Genomic DNA, 11,961 nt, shown 5'->3' with positions numbered 1-11,961 from the left:
ACTTTTCTTATTGGACTAACAAAACATATAAAAAAGACAAGCTTTCGAGAGTTGACCTCTCTTCTTCAGATCAGAAGCCATACATAGATATATTAGGGAGCACAGGCTTAGCAGGCAATTGGTATAAACCATGCAAAGACAGGCACACCTAGGAACAGTCCAAGGAGGTTTGTCCTGATTTGGTATTAGCAAGGCAACATACACAGTTTCAATGCAGGAGGGCTTTGTACAGTAAGTCCAAAGCATAAACAAACAAAACATCTGCTCAATCGAGCCACTAACTGAACTAACAGGGTGCTCCATAAAGGGTTCCCCGAAACACAGAGTCAGCCATCCCTTTTCATGTTCGGATAGCATGCAGCCTTTTCACCCAGCAGCAGGCTCCCACAGCAGAGAGACACAGAGATAGGGAGCCCCAAGCAACAGTCAGCTCACATATATAAAGGCCTGTGCAAATATAAGTCTTATAACTAGTTCCAGCTGCCTGGTAAGATGTGGCTCTACAAGTTTTTTTCCATATCAATTATATACATATCAGATTCACAAGTGCTGTTCACACCTCAGTAATACTCACTTTGCAATTAGGTACTTTCTTTTCCAGCCAACATTTTCCTGCATGTGGAGGAATGGAGGATGTGTAAACGTGTGGAAATAGAGGGATAATCTCTATACTGGAAGATGGAGAAAATCCAAATGCAGAAGGATGACCACTAACCCACTGTGAAAGAAAAAAAAAACAATATCAGCAAAGATGCATAAATACATTAAAAACAGATTACAGATCAGTTCTTGTGATCGGGTTTAGATGTCATCACCCTTTAGCGGTAGTATGGGATCTTTCCTATGCTAAGCTTCTTCAAGATATAATAGACACTTGGGACAGGGCTCTGTCTTTGCTGCCCTTGGCATATGGCAATGATCATGTTCCTTTGCATGGCCTCTGAGCTCTTTGTCACAAAGAAGTGACTGGGGAGAGCATTCTCTAAGTAGAGCTCCCGTTGGACTGTACCACTCCCCAATCAGTCAACCCTGACTGCAGAGCCCCATGTTGCATTCTGCTGCTGAATTTACTTATAAATGTCAAGCAGTAACCAGAGAAGAAACAGAACAGAGCAAATCCAAATCATAAATGGTATGTTTCCATGCTGTCTTACTTATCCTGTGGCAGCAGGCACTGGCCTATAAGTACTATGACTTGACAACAATGCAAAGATATGACATCTGCAATACCAAACCTCTGCTCCTTAAAAGAAGGTTATGCTGTAGTGATTATGAGGTGAGGCCTAGACTTGGAGTGAGAGCATAGCACTGTGGGTCAGGAATTGGAAGCATGGCCTTACAGATAATTACCTGGAGTGGTGATACTTGACACCAGAACATTTGAGTATTCATAGATAGAGAGTAGCTACCAGGTTTTTTTTTTTAAATAACAGTATAATTTAGCTCCAAGACACATAAAAATTCAAACGTTTAATATCCAGAATCTGGGATTCCAAACAGACAACTCGCTCACATCTAGCACAATTGTATTCCCCCTCGAACGCATGTTCAAGGAACGCATACATTGCACATGACATGCACCTGGTTGCATACCCAATGTACGTCCTCAAATAGCAATTCTGTAGAGGAGACTTGATTAATTTATAAAACTTCAAACCAGCCATACTCTGGGCTGCTAGAAGATGGAGCCAAGGAGCATAGGAACCTCTAGTGGATGGAATGCCATCTGAACAGCATTCACCCAGCGTATCACATTCTAAGATATCGCTTTCACCATTTTTACATATTTTGTTGCATCTTTGTGCTTATGATCTCCTCCAGCTATTTCCTATCTAGATTGCAACAAAGATCTGCGCTTATGGAAAGTAGACTATCAGTGGTGAGCCTGAAGCTGCTATGAAAAGTGATAAAGCTGAGGTGTGGGTGTTGTCACAGCGCTAAAGGTAAATAAAAAACAATGAAAAAAATCGGAAAAACGAAAAAATCAGTGGATCAAATACGTCAATCAATACATTTTTGATTGACGTATTTGATCCACTGATTTTTTTGTTTTTCCGATTTTTTTCATTGTTTTTTATTTTATTTGTTATTTGCACAATATCACGCACCTATGAGATATTTTAATATTTTTAGTGTTTAAGATAATTCTAATATTTTTAGTGTTTGGTTTACATGTTTTAGCCAATGTTACACGTTATTCTTTCACTTTGTGGTTTGCATACCCTGTCACATTGATTAATTCACCCTGGGACTCTACGGGGGAATATAGTTTATAGGAGGTTCATGGTTACACATTAGCACTCAATTCCCTGGTTTTTATTCATATATTTTTATTCACATATTTATAATATATAAATTTTTTTACCTTTAGCGCTGTGACAACACCCACACCTCACTATTTCCAACTACATGCACGCTCTCCAGCAGCAGCTGCACACTATTGCTCGTGACTGGCTTCCTGATAGTGATAATGGTGGACCATGACTGTAAAATGTATGTCATCATAACCACTTGTAGTATCAAGCAGGGGCGCATGTGACAAGACAGGAGCACAACCTTCACCTCCTAGCAGGAAGTGTCTGGACAAGGACCTTCATGGCAGAATCACCAGGTATTATTTTAATAAAAGCTACAGATTTAAAAAAATGTAAAACGACTTTTAGAACTGCATCAACATAATTTTCATATAAGACTTTAGTGATTAGGTTTAGATGTACTTTAGTGTGATGCGTTGACCTTTACATAATGTAACTGCCTGAGACAGTGTTCCTTCTATTAGTTTAGCAAATTAGATTTAAGGTGTATATTTTAGGATAGCATCATTTGTCAAACATCCAAACAAGACACGGCATTTCAAACATCAAACATTTGCTGAACGAGAACAATGATATTCAGTGGCTGGCAACTTGAAGAAGCTGTTGTTACATTAAGGTTTCAGAGTGGCTTTACAAGTGATGAGCATGGTGAATGATAAACAATGATTGATCTGGGATGCGTGACAAAGAAAGAGTGGTGAGTGATAAGTAATGAAGAATGACCACTGAGGAACAAGGGATTAGGAAGGAAGGAAACGCAAAAAGTAATGTACAATGAGTAATGACCAATGCTGGATAAGTCACTAGTGGTTAAAAGTGGGGGATGGAAGGGAATCAGGACAGGCAAAACATAAAGGATAAGTGAAGCAATTGAGAACAAGTGATATTTAATTTCTGGCTACCATTGTACTTATTCAATGAGGACTGCCTAGAGGATTGCTAAAATACAACTTGGGCAATAAATAATTAGAATATGATGAAAAAATACATAAACAGAGATCTCCAGTAATAAAAAAAAAAATCAGCACATGTGAAAATGATTAGTAGATGCAGAGATACCAACTGCTGAACATACTGTACATACAATCCTTCACTTTTTACAAGCGAAGCCAAGCTTAATCATTAGCAGGGTCATCTGGCAGTCTCCGGCCACCTAAATTAGGACCCGGAGACTGCCAGATGACCCCGCTCGGAGCGCCGCCCACCGGAGCGGCAGTGACGCGACGCTCGGCGAGGTAAGTGAGAAGAAACCTGACCAGCATACTCACTTTCCTCAGTGCTCGAGACGCTGACTCGAGTATAAGCCGAGGGGGGCATTTTTCAGCACAAAAAATGGGCTGAAAAACTCGGCTTATACTCGAGTATATACGGTAGTCAAACTTTCTGTCAACCGGAACTTGAAGCTTATCCCTAGTGTGCATCATAAAGTGTCCCTGTCAGTCACTTAAATCTTATCTCATTTATTGCAATAAAAAAGAGCCTCAGCAGGTATTTAAAAAAAAGCTCAGGCCCTAATACTCACCTGTCATCCAGAGATGCCACCCATTATCGCTCAGCCCAAAAGACTGGAGATATACTGTGAATGCAGACTGTCATGGGCTTGCCCCCTAATGGGGCATCACAATTGCTCCTTTTATTCACAGTACAGTATAATGATGCAGAAAACGGTACTGACGTTATCAGTATTGCACTTTACATCACCCAGGACCACCCACAAGAAGGGAAGTGATTGTAAGAAGAATAGAAACCTACAGATTACGTTTTTCCAAAGCCTGAACACTCTGGAAAAAAATAAGTATGAATGAAACAAACAAACAAAAAATATAGGGGCCCTTCAGGGGGAGGAGGTACCACTGGGGGAATGCGTCCTGTATCGAACTTGAAAAGAATCAAGACTCTTTGGTATTTTACATTTCCAGGTGTGTCAGATGTCTATGTCCCCCCACACGTGTACTGGGGTTCCATACTCCAAACTCTATATCACTGCTCAGTATTGTAGTGATGCAGGGGTTGGTGGATGAAACCACAGTCCATAATAGGAAGTAAAGGCTTCTGACACTCCTTGAATTGTCGTATGTAAAGGGACTGAAGTAGGCTGCAGTGAGTGGAGGGTAGGCAGGAAAAATGGACTGATGGAGAGCTGAGTATAAAAGTTCTCTTTTGCAGGACAATTTCGGGATCTCCTTCTTTCTGCTAGTGGTCCCTCTAGTGATAACTAAAGGTCTATATAGAGGAATCAGGACCTCCTTCCTCCTGCTGGTGACCCCTCTAGTGATAACTAAAGATCTATATATAGGAATCAGGACCTCCTTCCTCCTGCTGGTGACCCCTCTAGTGATAACTAAATATCTATATAGAGGAATCAGGACCTCCTTCCTCCTGCTGGTGACCCCTCTAGTGATAACTAAAGATCTATATAGAGGAATCAGGACCTCCTTCCTCCTGCTGGTGATCCCTCTAGTGATGCACCCCAAATTATTTTCACTTTCCCTACTGCAAGACAACACATTTAATATTGCATTAATAAACAGAGAGCTGCATCAATGTGTGTATTTTATATCTGCCTAGAATTTTGCTTTAAAGATAAGTGACCAACTACTAAAATCTCATATACGCTTTTACACGTTGCTGAAATTTCAAGTTATTTTCCATATTTAAAAAAAATAAAAAAAATGTAAATAATATCTAGTGACCCTGCCATGAAGGTTCTTATTTTGTGAATTTCTGTTATAGGGTGACAACTCTCTGCCCCTGCCTTTCAATTGTGCTCTTGCATTGTCACTCTGGCTGTCCCACTTCCGATAGAGACTGCAAGTTGGGCCCTGAGAAATGCCATGCAGCCATTGGTGGAGCACAAGCATGCAGACAGAATTTGGCTGCAAAGAGGCTGCAGGAGATTGGAAGTACTGTGATGCAATAAAGGATGTAAAAGGTTTAAAACAAGTATTGATTTAATAAATGCATTTTATATGATGGGAGTTTAGAATGAGCATGGTACTTGACTGAAATGTAGATGCTAATTAAATTGCCCTTTTCAATCCTCTATAGCATGGGTAGCAAATGTTGGCCCACCAGCTGTGATTAAACTGCAAATTCCATCATGCATCTGCTGCTGGGAGTCATGCCTGTGGCTGACACTGTGTATCACAAACAATTGCCCTTTCAAATCCTCTATACCAGGGGTAAGAAAGGTTTGGCCCTCCAGTTGTGGTGAAACTGCAAATCCCATCATAAATCTGCCCCCGGGAGTTATGCCTGTGGCTGTCAGAGTCCTGCAATGCCTAATGGGATTTGTAGTGTCAACACAGCAGGAGGACCAATGTTTGCCTATCCCTGTTCCATACCCATAATTCCAACACTTTAAATAAACTGATGAAAAAACTGCATCTTATGTAAGGACTAGTGTAAGAACATTCCTATTGGTACAAGTAGCAGTCAATCAACTTGACATACAGTATTCTATTATGTAAAAAGTGCTGATTGGATACATACATACATGCACATTAACATCCCAGATAGCATGCAATTGAGCTGCATGTTTGAAAATGATAAACTATTGCTAGACTTGCCAAGCTTCACAATCTTGTTGCACAATCACCGCAAGTCTGCATTGCAAGTCTCCAGATCAACGTGCTTTGCAAAAGTGCTGTACACTTGCAGAGCTCTTGCTAAGACCTGCAGGATTCTTGCTGCAGACCTGCCATGCAAATTTGCTACAAATTCAAAAAGTGTCAACTAGAACTTGTGCTGCAAGTGTTCTGCCAGTCTACAACTTGCCAGGAATGTGTGCAACAAGTTAACAAGAATTACAATTTAACCCTGCCACAGGTTTGTGGCAAGTTATCCTTGCTATCTGGGATTGTGAAGGTCTACACTATAATAAGCATGATGCTTGCAGTAGCTGCTTCCTTTTGGACTGTCTATCTCTTACTGATGCTACATACAGAACCATATGAAGAGAGAGGGGGTTTCCAATGTATGTCACATTCAGCTATATGTGTTTAGAATAAAGCATCAAGGGATCAAATGATTCTCTCTTCACTGTGCAGGGGTAAAGAACTATGAAAAACAGCAATCAGACTCTGGAGCGCCACCTGCTGGCTAAAGGTGATAAACATGAAAAATGTACGGTATATGCCATATAAAATTTACCTGAATAAAAAGAAATCTAAACTTTTTACCTTTTTTGTGCTGACTTAAATAAATAAATAAATAAAGAATAAAAACATATACCAAAAAGCTGTATATTCCCTTTAATCATTTGTTTGTGTTGTATGCAGTGGCAGCACCTGATATAAATGTTACAACTATTAGAAAAAGAGATGAAAGTGAGATGAGATGAGAGAGATAGAGAGAAGAGAGACAGAGATAAAAGAGACAGATTATAAGGGTGAAAGGCAGAGATAAAAATATAATAACTGTTGGCACTGCATCTATTCAGGAACACTGTGACTTTATTCAAAAGGAACTCATGTCATAACTGGACAGGGTGAGATAGGGTTAGATCCCTATATCCCTTAATGCCGAACTCCGAGATTAGCAAATATTGTCTAACTACAAGAAGCATGTGTATTTGTACTTCAATCTTGGTGAGCATTATGTAATTCTTCCAGATCTGTGCAAGAAGTTCCTGTAAAAAAGACCGGCCACTGCTGCTCTTTCCTTGTGCAGGGTGACTGGTCTTTTCTCCGCCCCTCCTGTAGTTTTTTTGCTGGCAGCTTATAGTCGGTGGGGCTTGCTAGGTACCTCCCACAGCCGTGCTTTCTGTACAGGCTATGTACTGCACAGTGATGATGTCACCACTACGTTTACAAGGTAATATCGGGGTTTACAAAAGCATTTGTTGCACATAAAGTGGATTTATATCATTTGTGGCTATTAAAGGAGAACTATGGGGTTAAGGCTTTTCCGCATAGTCCTCCTTAGGGTAACGGGAGGACACAAACTAGCGTCCTCCCGTCACCCTAGGCTCAGTATACCGCGAGCTGTAGCTTGCGGTATACTGAGACGCCGCAGTATACCGCGAGCTGCTGCTCGTGGTATACTGAAACGATGCAGCTGAAGCGGATCCCGACAATTGTGCCGGGATCCGCCCAGCTGCGTGACTGACAGCTGGCTCTGCCTATCTAGAGGCAGAGCCAGCTGTACCCGCCCCCTCCCCCGTCCGTTCCGCCAGTCAGCACTGGCGGATCGGAGCGGGAAGGGGGGAATCCAGCCCCTCCCCTGTCACGGCAGAGAGCCGTGACAGGATCCAGAAGTGAGCGAGCGCCGGTATGTGTTCGCTCACCTCCCGATCTACTCAGCCGACCTGTGACAGTCTCATTGTCACAGGTCGGCTAGAACTATGAGGTGAGTGAAAAGCACTCACCTCATAGTTCTCCTTTAAGAAATATATTTCCATGAAAGTTGTTCAGCCTGGAGTTCAGCTTTAAGATAATTGTTTCCTCGCTTCCTGTTTTGACAGTGGAATAGGAAGTGATCCTTACAAAAGTGATGCTGACAGGTTTTTGATTTTTAGTTTTGGATATTGTTTTTTATTTTTGTCATTTTCCCGTTGGGGAGATTTCTCTCCACTTCCTGTCCAATAGACACAAAATGAACTAAGGAAACATATTTTCAAAAACAAGTAACCCCATTGAAAGACTTCCACTCTATTCATGTTATGGTGACAACCCAAATGTTTTTTTTATTTAGTTACCCTTAAAGGTCTGTTAACGGTGGTGTAGAGGGCAACTGGACAGGATAAAGCTCGCTGACACAGGCTGCAATAAAAACTGACTGGGAATCTCATCATCCCATAATCTACTAATAAAGAAGGCCAGGATTTTATAAAACGTACCCTTCCAATGGGGCCACCCCTGCACTGCAAGGGTTAAGTGCTCATTTTGGTCTATGGGCGCAAATAAAGAAGACATAATCACCTGACCCTCGATCCTGTGGCAGTCAGTGCTCACCTCTACTCCAGGTGTGGATTGATCCTTAGCATACTCACATCTTAAGGTGCCCATACACCTGCCGATTATCGTAAGATAATCGCGGGTGATCCCGCGATCGTACGGTAATCGGCAGGTGTATGGAAGGCGCGCGACCGTTTCTACTGTACGGTTGCACGTCTTTTGTCTTCCGAGCATGCTGGAAAACCTGCCGAAAATCATGAGATTTTCGGCGGATTACTGGCATGCTCGGAAGAAAAATGCCAAACGGGCCGGTGTGTGCAAGCACACACTGCCCGCTCGGCCTTGCAGTCATCGGAAGCCCTCCCCTCAGCGGATATGTTTAGGATATGCTGATTTAGGAATCTAAGTTGTGATCAGATTCCGGCTTGCCACGTCTTGATCCTTTGTTTTCCTTACCTAGATCACAGGCTACAGCATAACAAACTCAAAAGTGGGCAACCTGCTTTTTTAAATGCCAAACCAATCTGCGTGTTTTATAACATTTTGCAAATACAAAGATGTGCTTTGAAGATATTGACAATGTTGCTGTCAAACTCTCAATTCGAGCCATCAGACCCCATTCAGGGCCGGTGCACATCTAGGCGACAACTCACCGCACGCCAATCGTGCACGATTCCACACGGATTGCCGCGTTGTCAGGTGTCGCATAGGTGTGCACCAATCACACTGTGGTTGCCATTATTTTCTAATGGCACCCCAGTCGCATACTTGTACCTTTTTTCTGTGATTGCCACGCGGATGTCACCCCATTTACTATATAAATTTGTTTTTATTTAGGTTTTAACATAGATACAGGGATATAAAACAGAACAAAATTAAATAATATAATGAAATAATAATATAATCCGAAAGAAATTGAGCTTTTGTAGCATGATTTCCACTCACAAATCGCTCAAATATGAAGCCCAATGTAGCTCAATTAAGATCTTCCAATGCTTTTCAATAGAGATGTAGCTTGTAGGTGAAGCTTGTCGCTCGAATATGAGCTATTTTGCTGCAGATTTTGAGCGATTTGGCCCCAATAGACTTTGATAGACTGCCAGAAGAAGCACTAGAAAATGTGCACTGTAGCTCAATGTAGCTCAATGCTGCTCAATGTCGCTCAGCTCAAATCAGCACTGAAAAAGCGTTTATTTTGTTGTAGCTCAGTGTGAATGGGGTCTAAGGCTGTGTAGGCACAATTTGCTTGGAAAAGAAAAAGGAACAAAAAACTCTCCTTTTTTCTTTATTTAAAGGATATTTAATTCTATTTGTTTGGAGAGGGGTGTGTACTTGGGATCATTTTGTTTATGTAATTCAGCGTTTTTTGTTTTTCTCGTTTGATTGCTATAGAGTTTCTTTAAATTGTATTTTATTTTTTAACTTTTTTTTCCTTCTGTAACATAGATAATTAGGGGACATTTTCTGGCACAGGTACACATCCAGGATAGTTAAGATTAGCTTCTGTAACCCTCAGGGGCAATTTAAAGCCCATTTTACCCTTAAAGACCTACTAAACCACCTTAATTTCACCTTCCACATTGACTTCAATGCATTTTGTCAAAATAAAATTTTACCAAAATGTCTAGAGTTTGCTGACATTTCAGGAAAAAAACTCCCAATTTCACATATCACATATCCCTACTCTTGCAGTGGAAGGAAATGCATAACAGAATATGGAAATTATGGGATATGCCTTAACAGAAAAGGAGAACTGTACTACTACAAGTATTGTTGTCCAAACAATAGTACACTAATCCAACATTGTTTTTGGCCAGATTCACCATTTTAGAAATGTAGCCAAATCAATAGAATATCATAGAAGAAAATAAGGGATTATGTGCAGTAGCCAATCAGAATTTATCTTTTCACTGAGCTGGCCAAAGTAAATCTGGTTACTCTGGGTTACTGTTACATAATTTGTACATTGCTCTGATGCATACAGGTTACCAATCATCGCTGACTGCAAATATTTCAAAATTTTCAGAAAAATAACTACATAGTTATACATAAAGGATCCCTTTCCTGAAAGAAATATGGAGGATGATACTAGTGACTCTCTAAATGCTGGCTGTCTGGCAGCCATTCTAATCATCATTGCCTTTGGTCCTCATGGAAGCCTGGAAGATAGTATTTTTAGAAGGTGAGGTCAGCAATGGCAGTATAGGTTTCATTTAAATGGTCGGTCCTCCCTCAAGCTTGTATTTTAGTTCTGGTTGAACATCCATAAGGTAAACCACTCACTGGTTTCTTATATTACTCAGGGACTCAAAAAGTGAGATGCTGTTATAGGAATTTCTGGATCTGTCTATCCCTGCTATACTGATGCTCCTGGAAAATTGTGTGAGACACTTTATAATGGCCAGGCAGGTGGGTGTAGCTCAGCTGTGGATTCATTCTATCAGTTTTATTGGACACACATTAAGGTGAGATTTGGAATGTCATGTTTAAATTTTAAATTGAATCTCAAGCAGTAGTATACTGTTTATTCCACTGGTGAGATATTTTTATTTATTTTATATTATAGAAAATTTAACAGAAGGAACTGGCACAGGTGAGCGAGCACACAAAAAACTTTCAAGTAGATGGGAATGGAGTCATAAATTATGCCAGGAAGATGCCACTGCTTCAAATTCATGGCATATAATCGTTCAGGGACCGACTAAACCCACCTGGATTTACCTGTAACTAAAATGCCAATTGAGTCAAATATTTTGTGAACTCCAGTGGCATGCTCCACCTGCCTTCATATAGTCTCCTTTCTTCTGCTGTAGAGCAATCTCAACCTTCCTGCTTAATTCACCATACAATGAATACATGCAAACTCCCTCAAGCAGAGTTAGACCCTTTGACAGTGACCATTGAAAGTGGCCAGTGCTGTAAACTCAGATATTTTAGTACCAAGATATATATAAAGTGATCGGTCGATTCAACCTGCTGGCATACACACCAAACTGAAGCATCACTACTAGTCTTAGGTGACTTGGGTTCAAAAAGTGTATAGGACATCATGCATTCAGGCAGCTATTTCAAAAGCTGAAACCTTCAGAGACAAATTTAAGAGAAGAGAGGAAAGATTCCTATTTATTATATGAGCCTCTAATTAGCTGACCATGGGTCTAAATTAATCAGTTTCCATGCATATATCACCTTTAAATGTGTAACAATAATGGAAGAATCAGACTTTGGAAAACTATAAAATCATCAGTGAGGCTTAAAAGCAGATTGGAACAATCTCATTCACTGCAATGAGAATCCCATTAGGGAAAAACAGAAAAAGCTGTACATTTGTGTAGGTAAAAATGACTTGCGTTATATGTAGGGAAAGGATTATTTGGCTATGGGATCCTCTAGTGGTACCTTTCCAGTATAACAACCTTTTCTGGAAGCAGTTAAACAAAGCAGTTAAAAGAACACGGGGGCTGAAAACCTGGCTGGCTGATGGGCATGCTGATTTCATGGCTTCAATACTTAGTTACCAACCCGAAAAAAAGCATGCCATCAGTGTAGCCAGAACTTCGGACCTGCAATGTCACCCCTTTATTTGGGTCAGTGGCGGTTTCCTTCAAATATTTGAAGGCATAGGAGAAAAAGGGACACCCTTTCTAGAAGAAAGGGGATGGCAGAGTACAGGTATTTCTCTAGTTCCTGCAAAATCTATCTATCTATTTATCTATCAATCCTAAATAATATTAATAGAACAATTGATA

General features: G+C 40.7%; 1 protein-coding gene across 1 annotated transcript in view; it reads right to left on the bottom strand.

Annotated features, from left to right (window-relative positions):
• The window catches only part of TCERG1L (transcription elongation regulator 1 like), a 142,852-nt gene that overhangs the window by 129,389 nt on the left and 1,502 nt on the right, over positions 1–11,961 (bottom strand). The window contains exon 2 of the mRNA XM_018559413.1: positions 575–718. Within this exon, the coding sequence (XP_018414915.1) occupies positions 575–718 (144 nt within the window). The remainder of the gene's footprint in view (positions 1–574; positions 719–11,961) is intronic.

The sequence above is a fragment of the Nanorana parkeri genome, unplaced genomic scaffold (genome assembly GCF_000935625.1).
Source record: "Nanorana parkeri isolate BGI_ZX_2015 unplaced genomic scaffold, ASM93562v1 scaffold393, whole genome shotgun sequence".
NCBI lineage: Eukaryota > Metazoa > Chordata > Amphibia > Anura > Dicroglossidae > Nanorana > Nanorana parkeri.
Note: the sequence above shows the minus strand (reverse complement) of the source record. Positions and strands in the feature narration are given on the sequence as shown.